Raw genomic sequence first — 26,827 nt, forward strand, 5'->3', positions numbered from 1 at the left:
TTTATGTTTTGTTTCTATTTTTCTTATATTTATCTATTTATTTCTAACTGCTCATGTAAAGTTAATTTTAAAATACTGATGTGACTGAGACGGGTGCCACCGGGACTACCGCACAGTCGCGCGCCCGCGTGCGCGTGTTCGGCCGTGTGAGTATCCATGCACCTGGTCGACGTCACGAGCCCAGTGTGCCCACGAGCTTGAGAGCAAGCAGTACTTCCTCAAACACGCGGCAGACTCGCGAGGCGAGAGAGGGAGAGGACGAAGGGAGGAGAGAGAGAAAGAGAGAGAGAGAGAGAGAGTGAGAAAAAAAGGAGAAACGCATCAAAAGGCTTCGTCGGTCGCTGCAAGAGGGCGTAAGTCTGTTCAAAAAGTTTGTTTTTGCTAGAATGAAACTCGCTGCATGGGAAAGAAAAACTACGAATATTGAATGTAAACCTTAGTTGGTGTTTAAGTGTCTTCTCTGTGAATGTAACATGTTTCGCGTTGTGATGCGCGTAGTGTGAGTAGGACACCTCGTGTCATCGGTTCGCCTTTAATTTGACGCTCTTCTTAGCTGCGAAGGCCTTATCTAGAAATCCGACTGATTTGGGAGCCGAAGCGTGGGATTGCTGAATGAAGCAGGAACGTTACGGACATCTCGGCGCCTTTATAAGTCTACGGAAAGCTTAATTGGAAGCGAGTTGGCGAAAGAACCGACGATTTAGTATTCGGGAAAATTATGACTGGAAGGAGAAATAGCGGATTAGTGGGAAGTTATGTCAGGCGATTACTGTATGCAGATGTTGCCTGCAGTAATATGAACAGTTGGAAACTTCTCCACTGCGAGGTGTACGGCGAATAGGGGCTGTGGGTGTGTGCGTGTGTGTGTGTTAATGCTATGCAGCCACCCAGCCTTTTGACACAGGTCTGGGGGATCAACAAATTGGGCGTAACAAGTGTGGTGGAGTCGCATATTACCCCCCCCCCCCCCCCCCCCCCCACCTCTCAAACGATGTTTTCTTCTTTCTTTACGATAAGTGTGCCAGAGTTTTACAGCTTTAGTTCCCCGCGTGTTTCATGCGAATAAGCCACTTGCGTGGACTGTGTCGGGAGCTCTTCAGAACCACTGCTCTTGGTGTTCCTCACTTCCGTCCCTTTTCCGTGTTAAAACAGATTTTAAGAAAATTCATTTATTAGTTCACATAATTCGTATCAATGGCTAATGTAAAGCAAGTTTGTGCGGTGTATCACACATTTAATACGTGAACGAATTAAGTTGGGATACTTCAGTTCGCTCTAGGCTGCTAGACCTTTGCCCGCGGTGCAGCACCTTTACGGCTTGTAGCCTGATGTTTTTATAATACAGCTACAAGTCACTACTGTCATACTGTATGTACGTAGAGAGTGAACCCATGACTGGCGTTTTTCGACACTTGTCCCTTCTTTTGGTTTCTTCTATGTCGTAGATTATTTCCACTCTTTGCAAACCATTTCAAATGGCTAAAAACTCCGCCGGCTCCCGATCAGGCACCTGTGTCGTATGACAAGTAACGCCCCGCAGGCAGATTCCTACGGTCATTCTCCTTTGAAGGACATTACTTCACTGTGAACATCCCGTTGCCGGCTATGATGTGAATTCTCATTAGCTGGCGACTTTGACAGGAAGGTCTAATTCCCTCTTCCGCATAGCCGTGTAGTTAGGGGAAGCGGCCAACTCCCTCCTCACGTCTGCATCTGTCCTGTGAGGCAGTGTTTTTGTGATCTGATACTACAAGCCCAGAAACGTGTACTGTCCTGCCCGTTGTGCCCAATTACAAAGTGGGGTCGCGATGTGCTGGTTCTTCTGTTACAGACCCAGTTCGGTTTGTCTAACTCCGGATTCACTTTCACTGCTCCACGGATTGAAGCTACAAAGCAGATGGGAAATACCTAAAACCCAATCTTGACCCTTGCCTCAAGATAGCTATAATTTTATTTATTTTATGCTATAGTATTATTCTACAGTAAGTCATGTTGTCCTGCTCATTGAGATATACAACTCAAATAACCTTTGTGAATTACCTGAGGTGAATTTAAAGCCACACTAATATCTTTTGCTGATAGATTTCTTCACAAACCATTGTTTTTTCATCACATTATCTGAGTAGAACTTTTGGTGCCAGTGCGGGATGTTTTGTCTCCTCATTCAGAGTGTTGCTGTTCTCGGAGTAAAGGCTGTCTCCGTTGTGCCTTTAAAGTTCTCTGGTGGAGGGAAAAGCAAACAAGGGTGGGTCACTGCTACATTAAACAGCGCGGAGCCCCGTGGGAGGTGGAATTACACCTCAAGAGCCATTAGCCTGTTTTGGTTTAGTGAAACGTTTCCTGGGGGTGCAGGCAATATCTTAGTACAGTTCACATTTACAGCAGTGGCAAGCTATAATTAGTCTAACTTAGGCTAGGTTTCCACAGTTCTGGTCCACAAATGTAACCGTATTTGATGTAGTGAAGCACCTGAGACTTTACTGAGACTCAGCTGGCTTCCTCTCAATATCATTTGCGCGGAAATAAGTAAGAAAGCGGGTAAAAGTCCGATGCCTTTGCATTGCTGGTTCGAGGCGTCCTGCACACGCTGCTGCCCCAGTGTGGCCTCCTGCTTCTCTTACCACTGATTCCCAGTCATCTCCCTAGATCCCCGACCGTCCTTACTCTGTACACTCCCTAACCTGCTTCTGCTATGTCCTCTGAGTTGCCTTTGGTGAGGAGGAACACTTTGCCTCCAGGAACATGTTGTTAATATGGTGGCTGCTTGAGATTAGATAACAGCCTTGATCCATAATAATTGTGCTGGAGGTAATGAGAGGCTGCCATTATGTTTCGCACCGCTGCTTCTGCTGTTTGCTCAGAGACGGGAAATGAAAAACTGGGGCTTTGGAGAGCAGTTAGTGTGAAACGAACCAACATAACCAAACATGACAAAAAGCTGGTTACCTGTTGCCCAGATTTGTGGCATTTTAGGGTAAAGGGAGGTTTTGAGGATGCCGGTAATGGTTTTGTTTGCCATCATTTACTGCCCCTGCAGTGTCAGTCCTGAAGTGCTGGAGAGTGTTATGCAGATCATCTGTACTCCATGTCCTGAACCTGTCTCAAATTGCAAACACCTAATGACCTTTGACCTTTGGCCCACTCACTCCCCACCCTGCACCTTTGCTTAAGTTCTGCTGCATGTTAGTAGAGTGCTGCTGGGGAGTGTTTGGCACTGAGTATAATAAGCCTAAAGGTTTAAAATGATAAATATGTTTATTTCAAAAGTAATTTATAAAACAATGGTGAAAATTTTGAAATCTTTATATGTTGCAATATTTGATGAAATGTTTATTATATAAAAGCACTATGTTAAAAGTTAAATTGAAGTTTCCATTTAATTTAATTAAATTCATTTATTGCCAGATGTCAGGACGTAACCATTATTATTCATGCATCACTTCCCTTGCTGCTGTTGAGTTGTGGTAATCCCCAGTTTGACAAGAATACCACAAAAGGCTTCAAGTAGTGGCATCTAAATGTCACCGTTTTGCTTTACTGCTAAAGCTCTTCCTCGTTTGTGCTTACTGGGGGGTCTTCCTTACAAGTGTGTGTGTGTGTGGTTGTAATTATTACATTGTGGGGACTAGATTTCCTCACAATGTGATAAACACTTGTAACTTTTAACATTGGCCCCCACAAGGATCTCTTTAATTATATACAAAATCTATTACTGCAATCAAAAACTAAAAATGCAGAAAGTTTTGCATTTTATTTGGTTACTTATGGTGAAGGTTAAAAGTGGATAGGGGTTAATGTTGTCAGAGTTGGGATTATGCCCATAGAAATTAATGGAGAGTTTCCATAGAGATATGAATACGTGGACTATGCTCACGTGCGTGCGTGCGTGCATGCTTGTGTGCGTTTGTGTGTGTCTGTCTGCATGTGTGTGTATGTGTATCTTTTTTGAGTTATTAACCCTCAGTTTACAATATATGTGCATCTTTATGTCAGTATAAATTTTGTGTTTATCACTGCCTCTGTGTTTCTGCTTGGAGGGCATTCATGTGCCTACATTTATCTGTCCATACCGGGTTGTGTGTCGACTGAAAGTGTTTAGAAACTGTATCGTGTCTCTTGTTGTGTTTCTGCCTCCACTAAGCTTTCTGATGCAAGATTGTTTGTTTAGTATGCACAGCTCCCCCCCCCCCACACCTGAGCTAGAAAGTTGGCCAGAAACTGCTCCCATGGGCAATCCAGCTGCCGCCTTCCTAGAAAAAGTTTAATCACCAATAGGCATATCGGTCTGCAGAAGATGACACAAAATGAACTTGAAAGAGAGGTCAGGGTTATTCCCCCCTGCAACATCTATTAAGTTAATAACTGAGGTGCAAGCAACACAATCGGTTCATAATCAAAAGTTATCTGAACAAAGCTGCGCATTGTAAGCTGACACTCAGACGTTAGCCGCCGACATTGTGTGGCGACACAGGCACAGCCGGCCCATTTAGAGCAGGATTATTTATTAATTTGGATGCTGGCTATTTTCAGTTTGGGGCTTGTCAAGTTTTCCAGGCGGCGTAATTTGGCACAGATGAGTAAACCCTGCAGGCTGTCCCACCTTGAGCGCATGTCTTTTCAATCCCATGAAATGGTCGGACTGCACTTAGACATTTTTTCTCCATTTACAAGAAAAAGTCATACTTTAATGTACACAGATGGGATGTACCCCTCCTGGGCACACAGATACTGCCGCCATTCACTGACACCACCGGTGTCTCTCCTGAGTAGATGGAGCTCTTTGTGATGCCACTTGCAAGACCTTCATCTGGTTGGTGGAGCACCATCATACAGCCTGTACAGGTCAGCATGCCTTATCATATTTGTGTGGTCAAGAGAACCCATGCTGCTGAAAATGCCAGCCATGGGCAGAATATAAAGAGTGCTTGATAAGAGCATATTGACATGGCACTGGTGCTGTGTAGCTTTAGTCATTCCAGGGCTGCGCTTTATGGATTTCCTGCAGGTGTTCAGGCCCTTGCTGACTCTTAGCAGACGATCAATTAATTACTGGGGAGAAGCCAGTTAGCTTTGATTCGTTCATGTGGAAGTAAACCTGACAAGGATGCAGTTCTCACAGTTGGCCCCCCATACCTACCTCTGCACCATTTCTTTTGTCTGCTTACACCAGCTGGGGGAAGCAGAGATCTTGCTGTAATTTGGTCAAGGGTAGCTTTTCATTGGTTATTGGGCTTTAGGAATCGATCCTGTCCCCCATGGGCACAGTGTGCTTGTCCGTCAAGGTCATGCAACATGGTCCCCTGAATCCCCTCATCACCACTCTGCCGTCAAATCTAGAGCCTGGCAGTCCCATGAGAACTGGGCAAATTACTCTAAATTGGTCGCTGAGGGCATAGCCCAAACTTAATACGCCTCCATCTAACATTTCCTTTCTCCACATTTTATTTGCTTTCGTGGCTGTATAGACAGCTTTCTAATTATTATTCTTATTAAATATTAGGTAGCTCTCACATTATACTGGTCCTTTCTCTATCCACCTGCAAAGAGATTCCTATTGGAGTCCTGTGACAATCCTACGCATGCAGCATTACTCATGGACCTGTCCCCTGCCCCTTTGTGTTGGCATACCTTAGAACTTACTGCCTCTTCTGTGTATGCACTTTGGCCACATGTTCAGGTAGGGGCTTGGCAAGCGATTCGCATTAAGTGTGAGCCCCAGGGAAACCTGCAATTTGGGGATTTAATTGAGTGGGGTGGTGGGTGAAGGAGACTCTGTTGCCCTCAGAGTCTAGTACAAGCGTTCCTTGTGCAAGAGAACGCTGCTGCACCAAGACGTGGCTGTCATCGGAAGGGGTTTCTTTAAGATGCCTGTAATTAACAGACAGCATTACTTACCTTATGTACCCACTCCCTCTTTCCCTGGCTTTATATGTGCAGCTGGAGCTAAAAAAACACTAATTCCCAAGGGATGCAGTTGGCCATTAGAGTGAGAAGATGTAGACATCTTGGTTACGGTTCTGCTGATGACGTTAAGACCAAACTGTTTTAGCGTATCTCCCTCACCTGGAAGGGATATCACATGAATGGCGCTTCTGCAAGTAGGCCAGCAGCCAAAAGCATATGATGGCACATCTTACTGGCATGCAGTTTATTGGCTGAAACTACAGCAATGAGGCATGAAACAGGAACAGATGCACCTGGAAATTGTAAATGCTTTATTGATCATGAATTGGTTATTTATTTTTTTATAAATTGTGTTCTATATATATATATTTTGGCTTCCTTGGAATATTAGTCACCCATTAATACAGCAGAAAACCCTCTATCTTCCATAACCAGTCATCCAGAAGTGGGTCATGTTGAGCCTGGAGCCTATCCCAGGCAGCAGAGAACATGGCATGGAACAACCTGGACTGCATGCCAGTCCATCACCATGCACAATCTCTTGCTGCTTTCTCATAAAGTGATCACGAACAGGTTTACGTTAGTTAGAAATGTATTGCCCTTGGATCTCAGTGGCTTGGTTTTGTCCGGTGTCTTTGGTTCTCTGTATTTATGAATAAGCTATCAGTCTTACACTGTCTCTCTAGGCTGGTTTGGCTTGATGCTTTTATGGGTGGTCGTGGTTGCTCAAGAGTAATTCTGAATTGGATGTGGACTAGGTTCTGACCTGCTGGCACTAAAAAGCATCCTGGATGGCCACCTCTGGGTCATGCTGAAAAGGTGATGCAGTGAGGTCCAGCAGGCTGTACTGGGTTTGTAACAGGGCCAGTCATTCTTCTGTGAAGTTTGACTCATGAATTTGGGAGATTAAATTGACTCCTGATTCAACAGTGGTGAACTGTATGGAAAATAATCTCTCTCTCTCTCTCTCTCTCTCTCTCTCTCTCACACACTCTCTCTCCCCCTCTCCCTCTCCCTCTCTCTTGCTGGCTCTGTTGCTCTTTCTCCCCTCCCCTCTCAATATATACTGCATAGTTAACTGCCAGAGGAATGTGAGAGTGCAGTTAAAGGGGCTATTGTGTGTGTCTGTGCGCTTAATGTGGGCAGAGCTGTATGGCTGCACAGTGTTTTTGGGTGCTCTCTGCAGTTTCTCCAATACTGCCTAGTTTGGACTCTGTGGTCCAGGACTGGGAAAAAGCCCCCCTCCCCCCCATTCACTCTGCTCCCTTTCGCACTCTGCTGGGTTATTGATCTCAGGCTCTGCCTCTTTTCCCCTTCGCCGCCATTGTTGGAGTCCTGGTCGTTCTTCTCAGCTCTTCTGTTCATGAGCCGAAGTTCAGAAATGACCTGAAAGGGGGGGGGGGGGGGGCATGATAAATCATTTTTATTTTGTTTCAGAGGGCTGTTTTTACCTTACTAAATATAATGTTGTCATTAATTCTGTTGTATGTGGGGGTTTCTTCAGTCCAGGGGAACCAGAACGGAGGATGCACTGGTTTATCTGAAGCAGGAAGTAAAATGTGGGCAAGCAAGCTTACATAACTGTAATTGTGGTGGGCACTACAGCGCATGAGCTCTCATTGGTCAAAGGCAGCACACTAAAAGCAATGGCAGAAACCCTGCACCGACCCTTATTTTAAACAAAAACAGCTGGTGACGCCCTTGGGGCCTATTGTCCGCTGTTGATTGTCATGGCCTCAGCCATTGTTGACGTAACGCTTGATTGTCACCAGGGGAAATATCAGTTGGACCTCTGTGGTCGCGAGGGGTCCCGGTGGACAGCTGCCAAATTAGCAAAGCTGATCCATAAACACCAGGGTTCTGTTTGCACTCAGATGTCGGTGTGTTTACTGGCTCTCAGTTGCAGTGTCCGTATGATTGGGTAAATAGAATTAAACATTTGCTGAATTAAATTCACATTACAAATGGGCTACACTTTACTTCAGTTCCTTTAGAGGTTAATTAACAGGTTTTTTAATGAAATAAAATAAATTAATAATTGTTCATTGATTCTTGGGAGACATTTCAGGCTAGAAATGTAGCAGATATTTCAGGAGAGGGTCCTGCTTTTACCAGCAGTGTGATGAGTGTAGCTGTTTACTTCTGGGTAGATGGTGTGAGTTATGCAAGTCTAAAGATGGTCACACACTATACTGTGCAATCACCTAACCTGCAAATTTCAGCCAGGAGTTATTATGTAGGAATAACGTGGATCTCTTTTTGGTTCTGTGATAGCTGGAGATCAATATAGCAGAACTCAGCTGAAACTGGGATAACTTCTAATTTGGTACATTTTAAAAAATAAATCTGTAGGGAGAGATGAAACAAAAATAAATTCCACCTTTGTGGAATTTGTGCTGGGGGGGAGAAAAAAAACGTTTAAATAAACTGGCCTCTCATCCAGGGCGGATCCTAGCCTTGTGTCCTGTACTGCCAGGGATAGGCTCCAGGCCTCCCAGCACCTTAATCAAGATAATGGATTAGACAATGGACAGATTCATAGATTAAACAGAAACAAGCTACCTATATATTCACGTTATTTTGATATACTGATATCAGTATTGTATCACAGTACCAAAAATAAAAAATTCTACTATTTTGCAAATTTAAATATGTAAGAATTTATTTCATGTAGCATTTTGGGGAGAGACAATCACACTCATTTCACATATCTCTTGTTCGGAGAAGTTGTATCGATAGAAGATGGAAACCGCTGTTGTGTACCGCTTGCCTCTAGTTCAGGGGTGGCCAATCTTATCCGCAAAGGGCCGATGTATACTAGGGTTTTCGCTGCAACTCCCTTATTAGATTACTAATTAGAGGAATGATTGGCTGAAGAGTCCTCTCACTTAGGTTTGAACAGCTGACCTACAGGTTATCCCAAAAACCTGTATACACACCGGCCCTTTGTGGATAAGATTGGCCACCCCTGTTCTAGTTAATGACCAGGGTGACAGAAGTGAGAAATGGTGTTAATTTGGTTCGAACAAGGTGATCGCCCGGACCTGACAGCCACAGTATGCTGTACGCATCTGTCTCTCACTCATTCTTTTCGGTTATAAAGGTAAAGGTCATCAGATGTGCTGAGGCCAAATTATTATTCTGCTGATAATATTAAAAGTAAACTATAGGCTATTTCTGTTGGTTTAATTAATAAACGGGCCTGTTTATTTCAAAGCAATATAATATTGAAACGAGAATGTTCTACAGTATTGATGTTGTATTGATTTGGTTTTGATATCGAGGTGCCAACGCTGATATTGGTATAAAATTCAAAATTCTAGAATTGATCCAACTATACTATATGTCTGCATATAATAGTATATTGATTGGTACTTTTCTTAACTTTAAACACTGCAAAACATAAATGTGGTTGCTATCAGTTGACATTTGTAGTTTTTTTCTACATTGATGACATTTTTGAAGGACATTCCGCAGGAGTCTCACAGTAACACAAGCACTGAGCTGGTTGAGTATGGTGACTCTGGACTGCAGAGAGCCCAACCAATGGGCAAAGAACTGCAGCAACACCTGATCCTACATGCACCTTCGATCTCTCCCCTTTGCATACCCTGTTAGAAGAGTCACTGAAGATGCATGAAAGCAGAGGCAGCCTACTGAGAATGTAATGGATGTCATTACAATTCTTTTCCCTTGAGCCGACACTGGGCGCAAAAGGAAGTTCCTTATGTTAAGTATAAGTTCTATTAAAAATCTGTATTTTGATGAGGTTGAGGTAGGCTTTTTTGTGATTTAATGCTACAGGTTGGTTAACCCACCCTCCTAAAGTTTTCATGTGTGCAAGAGAACCTCCTGAAGTTTCCAGTGGCGAGTTTACTAGCGATAATAATCTGTACATAACTGTTGCTGCCTGCGGTGTCTGTCTCTGTCTGTCTGTACGTTTGTTCGTTCCTTCATTCTGAGGGCACTCATTGTCGGGCTGTGGGGTATATTGACTGCTTCCCCTGTGAGACACCACTGTGAGTCAGGCTCCTAATCTGTTTGTCCACATAAAAAGCCATAAGCAGTTTGTCAATAGTGAGTCAGTTAAATATGTACCTTTTCCAATTCAGAGTTTTCTGTTGTCCTTTATGATTTTTTTTATTGCAGCTTGAACATCTTTCATTTTCCTGTGAGTGGTCAAAAAATCCGATTAGTCTTTTGCAGTCCCTTGTTAGTAATAGGTATGTCAGGAGGCATAGAGTGGCATACTGGTAAAATGCTGCTGCACCTGTCTCCCCGACCCCCTCCAGCTGTATGCTGCTTATCGTTTCCCCTCATGCCTCTGAGCCCTTTTGGGAAGACTTCCATATTATATTATGCTCCATAAACATTAAATTGGTGAGCAGCTTGTGGACACAGGTGTTGTTTGCAAACAGATAGCACCTGGGAAGGGGGGGCACATATCAGACATCGATCAGCTGAGAATTGGGGGGGGGGGGGAGTCACATATCAGATATCGATCAGCTCAGAATTAGAAAAAAGGTGGCTTTCAAGGAATGAGATTAAAATGTTAGGTAGTTGCAGTAGAACAAACACTAAAGGTTAACAGCTGTTGTCCTCTAATGGCATTAGAATGTATGTTTTCCTGAAAAGCAGCATTTTATATTCAGCTCCAGGAGGAAAATAAAGCTGGCACAGCAGAACAGGAAGTGTAGTGACACACATACTGCACAGTGACTCACAGCCTTTCATAACTTCCCTGTTTGATGAGTTAGCTCTGAAAGCACCAGCAGATGAGCCTGGTTTGTAATGCCTGCAGGGTCACTGGAGCTTCTTGCCTATGTAAAGCTTCCCCAGATTCAGCAAGACTGTTTTCATGGCATTTACATGCTTAGCTGAACATCTGTTTTTTTTCCTGATTTGTGACTTTGTTGTCTTCCCTGCAGTGTATATCTTTGTACATTTGTTTTGCCCTGCACTAAATTAAATATTTAATCTAAGATGGAAACATGTTTAATATTATGTTAATATTAGTAATAGGTACAACAAACATCAATTAGCCTTTATTATTTCCTTAAGGTTTTGCCTGCAAGTATGTAAGGTAATTCCACTCCAGTCTTTTTAAGAAAGTATGCAATTAAGATTCTGCAACATATGTTTAGTGCATATTAACCAAGCCTGTCCCTGGAGGAAGTAGAATCTGCTACATTTCCTGTTTTATGACCACAGACACCACTAGCACAGTTAAATGGCGACAAACGATGCCTTCAGCGACCAAAAACAAAGGTTGGCTTAAGAAATTTTCCTACGTAGAAATGGTTTTAACATCCTATAGAGACCATCCACCATCGGAAACTCACATACGCAAAGATCCACACTGCCCCCGGTGGGGGGATTTGTCATGTGCATCTGATCGGATTGCTCATCCTAAAGCTTTCCTGACCCATGTCTGTCTGAGGTTTCCTGTGTTTTTATCTCATGCAGATAGCATTACAAATACAAACAATGGTGCTAAATAGGCCCAAGACCTTCTCCTTAGAACAAAACAAAGTAAAGTGTTATGTATGTCTCAGTATACATATAAGAGCACTCAGGCAGCACTGAGACCCCCAGAACTTGTGGTCGGGGGGGGGGGGGGGCTGATAACTATCAGGGAGGAAGGAGTTGTGGCCTCGCTGCCGGTGCTAGTTTCGCTGTGCTCTGTGTGCTCGCACTGCCAGTTTGTGCCACTGTCGTGCCATATGACCCTGACACAGGGGCTGCTTTGTGTCCCTGGCATCCTCTAAATGCACAGCTCACAGCTGCAGTGTGTCTCACAGGCTAACGGAGCATGTGACTATGAATAAATACATCCAGTGCCACATATGGTATCTTTGCAGCTTGCAGTACAGCCTGTCTGTACAGGTGCAGACCAGGTTAATTCCCCCTCCGCCCCCCTGCACACACATACACACACGCACACACAAACACACACACACACCTAACTACTGGCACACAACCAATGGCATCTTTAGTGTTAAAAACAGTAGCGTGCTTGTGTTGGCTTTTAGGAAGTGGGTGTTGAGTTTGAATAGAGGTTCAGTAAAAGCGAGGGCATTGTGGCGCGTGGAGGCTGCCAGCCGTGGGTGTAGAATGGACCTACTGCTTGGCTGCCCTTCCCAGGAGACCCTCCCACAGCCCTGCTCGTTGCCACCTTCGGTCTAAATGTTTCAGATCCTCCCCTCCCCACTGCCATTTTGACTTTGGTAAGAGGACCCATACTATCAGCTCAGCTTGAGTTTTCACTTCACTTTCGTACAAATATGTGTAGCTGAGTGGAGTTTGTTTCCCCCCCAGCACTTTGGGGAAGCTCTCCAGCTTTAAATGGGTGTTACTATTCTGCTCCTCCATCTTACTGGGTTGACCCCTCCCCTCCACCCAAAATATGCCAATGGATATCCCGAGCTCTGCGGTTTTCCTGCAATGCTCCTGCTGCTGCTGTGGCGTAAATGTTCATTAAATAGGCTCCATTTGCGATGTGGGTTAACCACAGCTCTCTGAAATGGTGACGCTGGGCCAGTATGTAGGTGCGATGTGCTAATGGGGGGGTTTATCTTTAGCAGAGAGCTGGGTGACCCGTCGCCATGCCTCCTTTCCTGCGAATCGCCTTCAACGCCTTTGACCTCGGTGCCCTTCCCCCGCTGACAGACCCACCCTTCTGTGCCATCAAGATGAAAGAGTCGCTGAACACTGGTGAGGATCACGTCCTGCTTGGGTGTCTCACACACACAGACACACTGATCCATGTGTGTTCATCCACTGGATTTCCACAAACATGGAGCTGGCATTCTTATGCACCAATCTCTCTCTCTTTCTCTCTCAGTAACAAAAGCACTCACTGCTGCCAACTCGCATTCACTGGTCCTGCACGATGTGCCCTTAGATGGAAACGTAACTCCTCAACAGCTCTGCTAGGAAAACCACCAGTAATGTCAATAACAGTCCATATTCAGCTCGTCTACAAACAAAATAGCAGAATAGGTTCATTAATCTGAATTCTTCATAAAATAAGGAACTGCGTATTTCTTCTTTTTTCTCTTCTTCTTGCAAAGAAGATAATTCTGATCTCCGAAGTCCACATGTCATGCTGACTGGCACGGTCCATCCACATAATTTCCATAGGTACAGGCTCAGTTTTGCTTGGAGACCATTTCAGGAACCATAGCACAGGGTATGCTCTATATATCACACAGTACACACACAACGAACTGCTAATTCAGAATAGTTCGTGCACCAGCAAACCCACAGTAAGGCCAAGGAAATGCAGGATGCACCGAGCCAGGGTTTGGGCTCAAAGCAGTGAACATTAAGTGAGAAGCCACAGTGCAGCTCACTGAGCCATGATGCTGCCCTCTCTTGTAATAATGCTGATGTTTATATAAAGAGCAAATGTGCAGTTTCAAGAGACCCACACAGCCTCTGTCTACATGATTGAACTCATACTGTCCCCCCACAGAACGTGGAAAGACGCTGGTGCAGAGGAAGCCCACGATGTACCCAGCCTGGAAGTCCAGCTTTGACGCCCACATCTACGAGGGCCGCGTTCTGCAGGTGCTGCTCATGAAGACAGCCGAGGAGCCGCTATCTGAGGTCACTGTGGGCGTGTCTGTGCTGGCAGAGCGCTGTAAGAAGGCCAGCGGGCGTGCCGAGTTCTGGGTAAGTGCCTGTGCGTGTATGTGTTTGTGTGTGACCTGCTTTTGTTAAGCATTATTATGCAAAATTGTTTTTGCCTGTTTTAGTATTAATAGCTTGTCTGCATGTTCAGGTTGACTTGCAACCCTCGGGGAAGGTGATGATGGCAGTGCAGTACATGGTGGAAGACTCAGATACTGGTAGGATTACAGAAACAAACAGGACTCTCTCTGTGTCTGTCTTTCTCTGTCTTTCACGCTCATTCACAGCCGCACGTACAGACACAAACCTTGCATGAGTTCAGTTAAGGTCTTCCTTGCTCCACAAGCCTAATTTTACTTTATTTACCTTTATTTACTCTGCCAGACAAAAATCTTTGAATACTATATTTTGTGCCAGATTACTTACAAGCAGTACCATATACAACAGAAAACAAGGTACAAATGGCAATTAAGGAAAAATATAACCTCTGTAATACATTTTTATGGAATAAATAATTACATAACCAGTGTAATAAAAACTGAGCTGTACTCATCAATGTAGGCACCTTTTGTACTGATTACAGCTAAATGAACTCTAGGCATTGTTGTAGAGTTATGCCCACACACGATCTGCATAGCTGGCTATGTAGCTGTAACCTTTCTGTCCTTTTTATCCTAAATCACCTCAGTGGCATCCAAGGTCAGGTGATCATACAGGCTGTATCATCACTTTCCTTCTTCCTTTTTTTCATATAGTCCTGACAGCGTATTTACAATGAGTGCATTGTTAGAAGTCTAACCAATAACATTAAAATGTAGGGCACCGAAAATATGTTGAGTGGCGGTGTACATGGCAAATTTTGTATGCTCACTTAGAAGAAAAATTTAGGCTTCTTAATCAGAATAAATTCAACCTCATTTTTACTGTATGGGAAACGACTGGAAATAAGTACTTTAGATGAAAATGACTCCACAATCAGAAATGCAGATCTGTAAGGATCTTAGTTTGTGTACTGTAAATGTAAGCATGCCGTTTGCAAATATTCCCACAACCTTAAAGTTTGCTTACCCATTCTGTTCTGACTGGTATTCATTTCTCTATAAAGTCATTGCCACCTCTTCTAAGTGGGACCAGACTTAGTGGTTCAAATGTGAAGCTGGTACACTGTTCAAAAGTAAAAGAACAAATTGGATTCAGTGAGTAAAGGCACGCTCACTCCCAGGGGGAAGGCAAGTTTCCAAACCAAATTCTGACCGACTCCTTGAGTCTGCTGTAAGCTCAGGAACTCTGAGGAAGGCCCTCACCAGTGTCAGCTAACGGCAGCTTTTTCTGAAATGCAGCCCAGACTGTGGTATTTTTAGACCCCCGTGTGTGAACATGCCCGGGTTGGCACCTCCTCTGCATGCGGCATGTTTTGCATTGGCAGGCCACTCCTAGTGGACATGAAGCGTAGGAGTTGTGTGAAAAGACCTACTACAGCAAAAAGGAAAATTAGTGTCTCGCACATAGTCTAATCTCACTTAACTGTTTTTGCTTAAAATTTCAGTTTTTTATGTTGTTAGTGTACCTTTTTTTTGCAATACGCCTTCTATTTGACTTGTCACCTTGTAGGTTTTGCCTACTGATTTCAGTCAGTCAATTTGTATCAATATCAGCTATTTGTTTTAAGCTTCATTAGTGCCACATAAGTCTTCAGTTCATGTGTCATGGGCATCGTGGTGATGGCTGCGATATGACCCACCAGCAAGGCTGCAACCCAACCATGTTGATGTATCCTCAGAGAACAAGCAGCCCGCCAAGGAGCAGGAGGTCCTGACACTGAACCGACGTCGTGGTGCCATCAAGCAAGCCAAGGTTCACAACATCAAGAACCACGAGTTTATTGCCACCTTCTTCCGGCAGCCCACCTTCTGCTCTGTGTGCCGCGAGTTTGTCTGGTCAGTTTCAGATCTAGCAGACCTGATAATAATCACAAAGTTAGGCTTTTAATAAAGATTTTTTTGGTAGAGGTGGGGAGAGTGTGTAGGGTATATTTGGCCATTATACCACAGTGTTTTCATGTGGCAAAATTTATTGTGGGTGTGGTATAATGAATGGACGCTATGAAAAATGAGGTACTGCCTAAGATAGTGGGCTAGAGACAGAGGTTAAGGGGGTGCTGGAGCAGTAGTGATGAGATAGGTCTGGGGACATTGTTGCATTCCAACAGCATGTAATTTTTACTTGTGCTCTCTCCTATGTGCTTATACTGAGACATTTCACCTTCATTTTCTGATAGCATTGGGGAAACAGGGTAACTAATATTTTTCCTGTATTTCTTTTTCTGTAGGGGGCTTAATAAGCAAGGCTACCAATGCAGAGGTAGGTATTACCCATAATGCACCCATAATACAAGTCAAAATTGTGAAGTAAGATTGTTTCCTCTGCAGATTTTATACGGCTGATGTAAATGGCAAAATAAGTTTAATTTAATATTATTATTAAAACTTGTATGGGGATCTCTCTCTCTTTCCAGTGCAGACATAATCTATAGTATTATCTGTCACAATCTAATATTTCAGTTGCCAGTGTGAGTGAAAATGGTTTTCTCTATCTTAGAATGCAATGCAGCTATTCACAAGAAGTGTATCGACAAGATCATTGGGCGGTGCACTGGAACGGCGGCGAACAGTCGAGACACTGTGGTAAGCAAAGTATTACACCCACTGTGCAGTGAAGACACATTTTAATATAATGATGTAAAAGATACTGCCACAGGTGTTTTTATTGATTGGCATGTTTGAAGCACTATATGTGGATTTTTAGGTGTAAACCTACAGTTTTATTTAGAGTTTTTATTATAGTACATACATTGAGGTTAGTATGTATCTTCCCCCAAACACTGTTTTTAAATTACTATTTTCAATGAGGATTGTAATTTTCAGTGCTTTAAACTTAAAATTTTCTCAAGAGAGGTTGCAGTAATTGACTTTGCCTGCACATCTATACTGGGCTCCCCTTACATTGAACTTGCTGGTAACAAATGTCAAATGAAACAATGGAGATAGCTGTGATGTCGTCGGGGGAATGGTATCACTCAGTGAATGTCAGATGGAGCAGACAGAATGCTCTGAAAAAGCCCCATCAAGGATGCCAGATTTCATTAAGACAATGGAGATCATTATATGTTTGTGTGTATGTATGTCTGTATACATATGTATTTATGTATGTATATATGTGTGTGTATGTGTGTGTGTATATGTATTTGTATACACACTGATGATATTATGACCACCCCCACATGAAGCAATTAACATTGACTACATATTAGCCAGTAAGCTAACATTTGGTATTCGTAGTCAATGTGCTGATTGCAGAAGAAATGGTCAGGGATTTGAGTGACTTTCATAATGGCCAATGGGCCAGAAGACTGGGTCATAGTATCTCTGAAATGGCAAGGCTTAAGGGGAGCTCAAGGTCAGCCGTGCTGCATACCAACAGGGTCCTGGGCAGCCACCTTTCATCACCCCAAAACAGGTTATTGTTTGACACACAGAAAGAATTCCAGCCCTGTGCTGGACACGTCTTCCCCAGCACTGAGCTCTGTTTGAAGAGCAAGAGATGGGGTGTGTTCTTCACAAGAAACACGCCACCAATACCTACTACTGCAGCTTAAAAATGTCAGAAATTAACCCCTGCTTGTAATTGGTGTGACAGAAAGCACTGGTGTTGCCTGCAGAGGTGGAAGTGTGACCAGTGGCTGTGGATAACCCATGGCTCCTAGAGCTCACAGCCAACTTCTGTAGCATCAGAGTCGGTTTGTCCACTATGCTTCTACAAAAGTGACAGAGGAGAGAGGACTGCTGGAGATGGCCATTTAAAGCACATTGCTAGGGAGGTCACATGGCTTGTCACAGTAGATCATACTACACAGAACCATGAAGCTGCTAAAACCAGCAGAAAGTGGGCTCAGATGCCCAATTCCAGTAGCTATTTGGTTGCTCTGTCCGGCTGAGGCCTTGCACATGTTTTCAGTTTCAAAAGGAGCGCTTCAAGATCGACATGCCACATCGCTTCAAGACCTACAACTACATGAGCCCAACTTTCTGTGACCACTGCGGCAGCCTCCTGTGGGGTCTAGTTAAGCAGGGCCTCAAGTGCGAAGGTAAGCAGGCTGAGTGTTAGGCTGCTTCACAGCTTCTCCCAGACCCAGCTATGCATAGATATACTTGTATCTCATTGGGTGTTCCACACTCTGAACACATTTTCTGTCCTCTCACACAAACTGCTTGTTCCCCACTCACAACCTCTGCGGTCTCTTACCACAGATTGCGCTATGAATGTCCATCATAAGTGCCAGACGAAGGTGGCCAATCTATGTGGGATCAATCAGAAGCTGCTTGCTGAGGCCCTGACGCAAGTCAGCCAGGTGAGTGACAGGCAGCCCATTCCACTATCCCAGGGATTCCAGGTGTATTCCTACTTGCAGTCCTTTGACGTAGAAGTACATAACGAATGGGGATTATTTTTGTTTGAATAAATAAAGGTTAAATACTACAATCGTGGGAGCATTTTGTGTTACATTTTAAATGTATTTTTGACAACGAATTTATTATTGTTATGGTTACTCTCAGAGGCCACAGTAGTTTTGTTTATTGAGCCACCATAGTGGTGGGCTGAGAGTGGGTGGGGAAGGTGGGAGGCCTGTGGGCTTCCGAAGGCTTCCACACAGCCTTCTCTTCAGCTCCCCATGAGCACAGCACCCTCCACCCCATGGCAGAGAGAACTGGGGGAAGCCTCATTATGGCAAGCACTGGAAATGTGTCTCTGTGATGCTGCTGCAGTTTTCTCTCAGTTATAAATACAATGGGACTGAATTCACAAAAGACTCTTCAGGGGTGTAACGGTACAAACAGTACAAACTTGGTTTTGGGTTCACGGTTAGGTGCAATTTCCGTACAACAATGAAAACAAAGTTTGTCCTGAAAATATTTATTACTAAAACCGCAAACACAATTAGGGATATTCGTAAACCAAAGGCAATGTGTAGGAATAACAAAACCTAAGGGATGCTTATTTTTACATTGTAAAGATAAATATGTATAATAAACAAAATCAGAAATATAACATCATAATCTTAATAAACTAAATCCCTTGTTCTCTACTGCTAATTGTGGTGATAACTGTGGCGACAATGCCGTGATTATTATTAATTTTTTTTAGCTCGGACTGCATTTCCTGGCAAAAGCATCTTAAATTCCACAGGGAGACTAACTTGCGGAGGCTACTGCTACTTTGCTACAGTCGTACATATACTCAGATGATATTGTCTCAAATGAATTTGTTGAATTTCCAGCAACATATTCAATTCAGTATAACACAGATGACAGTCTTGGTCTTATCAGAAACTCTCTCTCCAGTGCTGGTGAAATATATTGGAAAACCAGAATGTTTTTCGTGTTGAATTCACTGCTTGTGAATTTAGGTTCTGTCCAAGTCAGTTAATGTACAGGCGCTCCTCTACTTACGAACTTTCAGACATATGAACGACGATGACTTTAAGTCCAAATTGTGTTCCTTGGGCTCCCGTTTGATGTCTGCAACATCAATTTTTTTTTCTGCGCGCCAATTCCACCTAGTACGACTTCTGGCCGCTACTCCCGCCGCGCAGCAGCGTAGCATGCGTACTACCAGCATCCTAGTTCGTTTTACTTGCGTATACCCTTGAATTATGTTGAATAACGACTTACAAATATTTCAAGTTACAAATGGCCATTCGGAACGTATGTCATTCATAAGTAGACGAGCGCCTGTATTCATCCATTTCACTGTGCAAACCACACCGAAAATGATGTACTGAATGGTACACAACAAATATGTGTATCATTGTAGCCATAATTTAGATTAGCTAAGTTTTCAGACCCGGAGCAAATTATTGCCACAAAGCCATCCCATTTTGTCCAAAATCAGAACCATTGCTGACTTTACTGTGTGCATGTGCATGACTCAGTGTCTCCTCTGCTCTTCCCCAACCTCTTCCCCCAACCTCCCTGAGAGTAGAAGCAGAATATAGTGGTAAGCCATTGTGTGTGTGTGTGTGTGTGTGTGTGTGTGTGAGGGGGATGGATATATATTGCATTGTGGAGACCAAATGTCCGCCTGTCATTTTGATGTTGTGAGGACCACTTTTCCCAGTCCCCGAAGAGGAAACTCAATTTTATAAAAATAAAAAACTACAAATGCCAAAAGTCTCATATTTTGTTTGGTTACTTATGGTTAGGTTGTCGTTGTTAGGGATGGTCCCCACAGAGATGTGTGTGTGTGTGCTTGTGTGCGCTCGCGTGGTGATTGCTTGATGTTTTTTGCCAGCCTCTGCAGCAGGAAGAGAATGTCCTTTGGAGAGAGCAGATTCCCAGCAGCATTTGTCTTACCTTCTCCGCAGCTTCCTCCCTAACCTGCTCTGATTCACAGGCGTGCACCCAGAACACACCTTTCTTGGTGTTTTGGTTTCATTATCTGCTTCCCCCCACTACAATTCACAAGAACTCCCCCTTTCTCAGCCTCTCACTGAACAGCAGGAGTAAAGAGGCTGAGAAAGGGACAGGATGAGCTTGCGTGTGTGTTGAGTTAACAAAGCGTGCCATATAAAACAATATATATCCAATATGACAGTGGATGGCATTTGTTACAAGATTTAATTTCTTTTCAGAAATCCACTAGACGCTCCGACCCTAACCTACCAAACGATTTTGGAATCTACCAGCCTTTTAACAAACCCCCTGGTCTGGATGTCACTGGTGAGTTTTCATGGCATTCCACGATAAGGCAGAATTAGTGTGTCATTTTTTTTTTTATAAGCGGTTAAAGAAATTGTCACAAATCACTGACATCTTTCCAGTCTCCCATGGGATTCAGACTTTACTGGGGAGACTTCAAGGTCACATCTTTAACAAAGCTGAAGAATTCTGAAGAAGTCTAGCAGTAGTTACAGCTGGGGTCTCTGCATGAGCTGTGGAAGTGATTTAGGGAGATGTGCTGTGAGCAGCGAGTAGCTGCTGGGACCCGGACACATTAACCGCTGCTGTCACTGATGACGGCAGTGTGCCCGATCCTATCCTGCTCTTCCCTTTCTCCATTCGTGCGTGTCCTTTTAGCAGATGGCTCCCAGTATGGCATGCTGTGGGACAGCACCACACCCCCCCGGCCCCCCTCTCGCATCACGCACCAGACGCGAGTTAACGTGGAGAACTTCATCTTTCACAAGGTGTTAGGAAAAGGCAGCTTTGGGAAGGTATGGCTTGACATCTGCTTGTTCTGCATGGTACTGATTACTGTTACTGCACAAGGAAATTATGTCAGATAGCAGCAGTGTGTGTACAGTAACTTCAGGCTTCTTAGCACATTCTGAATAATCTAGGTCTTTTGAAGGTGACTTGAAACAGTGCTTAAAGATCCCCCTCATCTCAGGTGCTGTTAGCAGAGCTGAAGGGGCACAGTGAGTATTTTGCCATCAAAGCACTGAAGAAGGACGTGGTACTGATGGATGATGATGTAGAGTGCACCATGGTGGAGAAGAGAGTACTGGCAATGGCTTGGGACAACCCCTTCCTCACACACCTGTACTGCTCCTTTCAAACCAAGGTAACCTCCCTCCCTGTTTGGCACAGGCCCAAGGTGTACCGGAGTGTGCTGGACCCTGTCCCCATAGCAGGTGTGTGTCCAGCTGACTCTCATTCGCACTATCTGCATCCGCAGGAACACCTGTTCTTTGTGATGGAGTACCTCAATGGGGGAGACCTAATGTTTCACATACAGGAGAAGGGACGCTTTGATCTAAGCAGAGCCATGTGAGTACCCTCCCCGGCCAAAATGAGCCCAGCTCCTCCATTCTCTCTGTCAGTCATTAGGACCTGATTTAGTACCACTCCTGTAGGAAGGGGTATGGTCTGGTCTGGGAGCCGTATATCAACTTTGTCCTAGAGTGATAAGAAAGAGTGATATGGTTAGTGTTTGCATAGCTGCCAACATTTGGATCCCCAACATTAAAATTTGTTGAGGAGGGGCATTCTCAAAATCATGTTAAGTGTAAATGCGGAATCTGGAATTTATCAGGAGAAATTGTAAATTAGAAGCAGGGATCAACACAATGTCGGAATTTGATGGACTTTTAACCCGAAATGTAATTTACCACAGACGTGGTATTTAGAAATACATAGTTTTTTTTCTCTCAATCAAAATGTTTTGGCATGGACACAGATTAGTGTTGCATATGGACATGTTTGTCTGTTAACAAATAAGTTGACTATCCCTGATTGGGAGGGGGGATGGAATAAAAGGGGAAACCCATTTTGGCAGGTATGATGTTTGGTTGGGAAATTATGGTTGTGGTCGTCTACCCTCTAAATCAAATTAAAACGTCTATAAACTCTTTCCATGAAGTCTAGAGAAACAAAATACGATCTATGGTGTCTGCTTCCCTTTACCCTCAATCCCATAAGGATACCAGCCCATTTTCCAGTGTGTCTCTCTCTCCCTCCATATTAAACGTTGGAACCTCTACACTTGCAGTAGCGACTGGAAAACCTCTCGTCTTTTGTCCCGTAGTTGTTCTGTAGTCTGGTAAAAGATGATGTTTCAATATTACCTAAGAAAGTTTGCTTGCTATTCCTGTCTTGGAAAATCCCATGGTTCTTGGTTTTGGGTTTTCTTTTGTGTCTTCATCAACATTGTGATGTGCTGACCTCTAGAGGCAGAAGACATAATGACCTCAATTCTTGTTACCAGTTGTGCGGGTGAATGCACACATTCTTTTTTCCATCTCACCTCTTTTCACCTAAATACACAACTTCTGACAATTGTTCACCCTCACAGATTACTTGTTTTTAATTTCACCTGACTGGCAAAAGAACACAAGGCATTACCTGTCCAGCAGGTGGCCAATTGTGCTCCCATTAGTAATGCTCATTGTCAAGAGAAGTCTTACCTGTTCACTGGAGGAGATAAACGCTCTCCTGAATTATTCATCCCATTGGGGTCAAACCCGACACCAGCAGCTGCCAGGTTGCTGTTCTCTGCTTCTCATGTCTTGCATGTGGACTAATCTCTCCTCTCCTGTTAGGTTCTACTCAGCTGAGATCATCTGTGGTCTACAGTTTCTCCATTCCAAAGGCATCATCTACAGGTGAACGTTTTTAAACCTTTGGTGATATATAAGTAAATTCTTTGTGTTCAGCTTAGTATGCAGGCGCATCATACTATGAACTGCAGGTCTACGTCATACTCATTTATTGTCTGTTTCTCTGTTATTGTTGGTTTCAACTTCCCTAATGCATCTTCTCAATTCAATTAGGCACAAAACAGCTTCTGAAAGTCTCTGTCTTCATTTTCCTGTTCTTTATGTTTACTCTGCCCTCTTTGTCTCTCTCTTTCTTTTTCGTTATCTTCTTTTCCTCTCTTTAGGGACCTGAAGCTGGACAATGTAATGCTGGATCGAGATGGACACATCAAGATAGCAGACTTTGGCATGTGCAAAGAGAACGTGTTTGGGGAGAATCGGGCCACAACCTTCTGTGGTACACCAGATTATATTGCTCCTGAGGTGAGGAAACATTTTATGCTTGAAATATTCATTTAAAAACGTGTGCTGAATATTTTACTTAAATAATAAATTTCTTTACTTTGCATTTGTTTCTACCTTACACATAATGTAAATTGTCAAATAGTTCCGTGTTCCTGCCATGGCTTGGTAGTCTGTAAATCTGTTACTGTGGAGATGTAAGCAACGCAGATTATGCTTATGTGTCCTCAGATCCTGCTGGGACAAAAGTACTCCTTCTCAGTGGACTGGTGGTCATTCGGTGTGCTCATGTATGAGATGTTAATTGGCCAGTCCCCTTTCCATGGCGATGATGAGGATGAGCTGTTCGAGTCCATCCGCATGGACACTCCTCTTTATCCACGGTGGATTACAAAGGAGGCTAAAGACCTGCTAGAGAGGGTTTGTCCATTTTCTGTCTTTTCCTTCTCCATGCCTTCTCCATCTCCTTCTCCAACATTACATGAGAGAGCTTTTATAAACTAGCATCTTGGTTTCTACTCAGTTTGTTTTTTTTTTCCTTCCCCAGTTGTTTGAGCGTGATCCCACTCGAAGACTCGGCATTGTTGGTAACATACGTGCCCAGGCTTTCTTCAGAACCATTAACTGGCCTGCCTTGGAGAGGAGGGAGATTGAGCCCCCCTTCAAGCCTAAAGTGGTACGTTCCCTTTTATTTGTATATTAAGAAGTCACATTATTGCAATCTAGTTTGAAATTGATAGACTGACGTGATTCAAAACAGATAAGTCACTCTTTTAATATCTCAGTGCAGTTTAAAATCTATACAGAAAAACCCTCACATTTTTTTTTTATCAATTACAGAAAGCTCCCAATGACTGCAGCAACTTCGACCGGGAGTTTCTTAACGAGAAACCGCGCCTCTCTCACAGTGACAAGAACTTCATTGATTCTATGGACCAGGCTGCTTTCTCTGGCTTCTCATTTATCAACCCTAAAATGGAGCACCTGCTGGAGAACTGAAGGACAACCCAAAGTCCCGTTGTAGCACTCAGTGTGTTTCAAGAGAATCATGAAGCCGGAGTTCCAGTCAATCTGTCAAGGTCTCCTCTCCGGTGATCAAACTTTCAGCTGGTGAAAATGTTTAGTGTACTCAGTTTCATCATGCCTTGACACACCCTCCCTCCCTATTACTTCAGATAAGTAACAGGACTTTGTACAGGTAGCTGTTTCATGTTTATGTTTGGATGTGCGACGTTTCTGTTTCCTACTTGTATTCAGGCATATGTGTGTAAGGGAACTGGGTGTTAGAGAACACCACTTGAGGAAGAACTGTAAGGGGCCCATATCTGGGGAAATGACTGACCCCAAGGTGATGATCCACTAGGCCTCTGCTGGGAAAACACAGGAGTATTCAATATAACTGTATTCACCACATCGTGTAATAAGGCCATAAGGCCAATGTGGAGCTCTGCATCATCAGGGTCCCAATCTTTTCCCCCATCATGCCTCTGTTCCCCATAACAAAACAATGCAGGCTATCCAAAATGGGATATGTAACAAGCCTCTTGTATACAAACCTAAGACTTTCTGTACACAGTCTTTTAAAAAGGATCTTTCCTTTCTTGCGTCCAAAACTTTTCAAATTACACCTGAAATAACGATGTTTCCGACTTTTTGAAGCTCAAGCTAAAATTTATATATAAATGTGTTTATTTTTTGTAAAAGACAAAAAATGTAACTTTTTGCTACGTTCCTGTAGCAATGTGCAATACCCCCCGGAAAGTACCATTGGGTCACTTGTCACCTGTGAGGTTGGTTCCTGCTTCAGAACTAGGTGTGGGAGATAGACTCTGTGCTTGAGATATGAGTATGTACGTACATTATTACTTGAATGTACTTATTTTAATAAGATACAGTAAAATGTGTATATATGTGTTCCAACATGTATTGTTTACCTGCAGATGTTCTTTTTATTATTCCCCATCTTTTACATCTTAATAAAAGTCTAAACTTTAACTTATTTTCTTTTAAAAGCTAACTACAAACTGTGTTTGTATACCATACCCAGTCATATAACTGCAGGGACTTTCTAATTGCGAAATTTGACAATTTAAAACAAACAGGCTACGACTGAATGTAGGGTAACATGCAGACATCCATATGGACTCCCGTTTGTAAAACGTTGATTGTATGGTTCTCTCTTCAGGATGGACAGAAAGGTTATGATGACTGGTCAGGATCTGCTCCAATGGCTAATGGAGGGAAAGTGAAAGCCCACAATTTATGAATCAGTGTCTAAATGCACTGAATGTCCTACCTCCACACAATGGTATCAACAACTGAATGACTGTCCATAAGGACCTGACTGTGCCCCATCATATGCAAAACACAGCAGTGCAAGGCATTATTCTAAAGCTTTACTTTGCACTGGCTGGTGGACAGCTGGTGTTGGTTGCTCATTCCTTGAGTGTTCACTTGTGGAAGTTCTGCCACCACCGTCTCACTGCCGTTCTCCTTTAATGCACATAGGGTTGCCATCGGTGGGGGGAGTTAAAACGATTCCAGGGGCCCTAAAAAAAATTGGAAATGAACTGGATTGGTCTGACTGGGGGGGGGGGGGGGCGGCAATATAATATGCCTTCATGGGGCCCAAAATCTATAGCATTGCCCCTGAATATTGTTGCTCTGAATAATGCTGCATGTTAAGTGAATAAAAACAGCTGGAAGTACATATATGGTAAGTATTTTGCTGAAATGGCATACAGGAAGATGCCAGCAGAGAATCATAAAGTCCAAGCTCGGCATGAAATGCTGTCGAGGAGCAGGCTCTGAGTGTGGCTAGTGCACCAAAACCGAGACACTTTGGATAGCAAATACTATCACTTACCTGAAAGATAAACGTATTACTAATTTCAAGAGCCAGATGCGAAAATGAACATTACATGTTAGTGTTTCTAACATAAAAAGTCATTGGAAAGAAATGAAATTGCTAAATAAACCAATAAATGGTTCTTTACACCGTCTCTGAGCCTCTAAAACCGGCCAGATAATGGCGCTGTAGAGCAACACGACGGGTAGATGTGTGGAAAAAACGCATAGATTCCTTTCGCTAATTTGCTTCGTCTTATCTACCCATCTGTCTTCTAACCGCTTTATTTGGTCAGGGTTGCGGCGTGTTTCGTGTTTTTTTTATTAAATATTTTGCCATTTACTGTTAATGCCCATTAAGAGAGGTTATGAAAGATTAAAGCTGTCGTATCCAGACCAAGGACGCCAAATAAAATGGTTCTTAAGCAGTGTCACAGTATGTGATATACATGGAAATACTAATAGGCTACACGCTACCCCTCGTCAATAAAACCCCGTAAGGGACAATAATCGAGTCTTACATGAATTGATATCGAAACTATGCATAATTTAAAATGAGAACATAAGTTTTTATGCGGTGGCTACACTTTAAAAAAACTATTTTATCCAGATCACGCTAAGACTGTTAGAAGTGTTACGGCAGTTTGTAGGTCAGTAATTAGAGTTAATGCTTTTATATATTGCACACCTCTGTCATTTGCGTCCTATAATTAAAGTATTATAGATGCTTTGATTAAATGAAATGTGAAGGTCGAAAAGAAAGATAGAATCCATTCTGTTCTCAGTTTCCGCGCATAGGCTACTCATGTTTTGTAGAAGATAACCAGGACGATTAATCTTTCTGAAAATAAGATTATGTTTTTGCGTGCCACCACTGCAAGTCTA

General features: G+C 43.3%; 1 protein-coding gene across 3 annotated transcripts; it reads left to right on the top strand.

The window, feature by feature from the left end:
• Window positions 1-175: 175 nt before the first annotated feature.
• On the top strand, window positions 176-25,090 carry LOC125744835 (protein kinase C delta type-like). Of its 3 annotated transcripts, none has more exons than XM_049017107.1 (18): window positions 176-353; window positions 12,489-12,618; window positions 13,382-13,581; window positions 13,691-13,757; window positions 15,320-15,476; window positions 15,869-15,900; window positions 16,138-16,223; window positions 17,554-17,683; window positions 17,847-17,947; window positions 20,228-20,315; window positions 20,673-20,809; window positions 20,986-21,159; window positions 21,274-21,365; window positions 22,637-22,699; window positions 22,978-23,116; window positions 23,327-23,515; window positions 23,643-23,771; window positions 23,936-25,090. In XM_049017107.1, exons 2-18 carry the CDS (start codon window positions 12,510-12,512, stop codon window positions 24,092-24,094), a joined length of 2,052 nt encoding a protein of 683 aa, XP_048873064.1. In that variant the 5' UTR covers window positions 176-353; window positions 12,489-12,509; the 3' UTR covers window positions 24,095-25,090. The 3 variants fall into 3 exon arrangements, with proteins under 3 accessions (XP_048873064.1, XP_048873063.1, XP_048873066.1); XM_049017106.1 differs by having other exon boundaries at window positions 177-353; window positions 12,486-12,618; XM_049017109.1 differs by having other exon boundaries at window positions 178-353; window positions 12,486-12,618; window positions 20,676-20,809.
• The last annotated feature ends 1,737 nt before the right edge of the window (window positions 25,091-26,827 follow it).

The sequence above is a fragment of the Brienomyrus brachyistius genome, chromosome 6 (genome assembly GCF_023856365.1).
Source record: "Brienomyrus brachyistius isolate T26 chromosome 6, BBRACH_0.4, whole genome shotgun sequence".
In the NCBI taxonomy this organism is placed as follows: Eukaryota; Metazoa; Chordata; class Actinopteri; order Osteoglossiformes; family Mormyridae; genus Brienomyrus; species Brienomyrus brachyistius.

Excerpts from the sequence above, each read along its gene's own strand:
- LOC125744835 (XM_049017107.1), top strand. The coding sequence starts at position 12,510 with ATGCCTCCTTTCCTGCGAATCGCCTTCAACGCCTTTGACCTCGGTGCC. Across the intron at positions 15,477-15,868 it reads GTGTGCCGCGAGTTTGTCTG|GGGGCTTAATAAGCAAGGCT; the intron begins GTCAGTTTCAGA and ends CTTTTTCTGTAG. Across the intron at positions 21,366-22,636 it reads TTTGATCTAAGCAGAGCCAT|GTTCTACTCAGCTGAGATCA; the intron begins GTGAGTACCCTC and ends CTCTCCTGTTAG.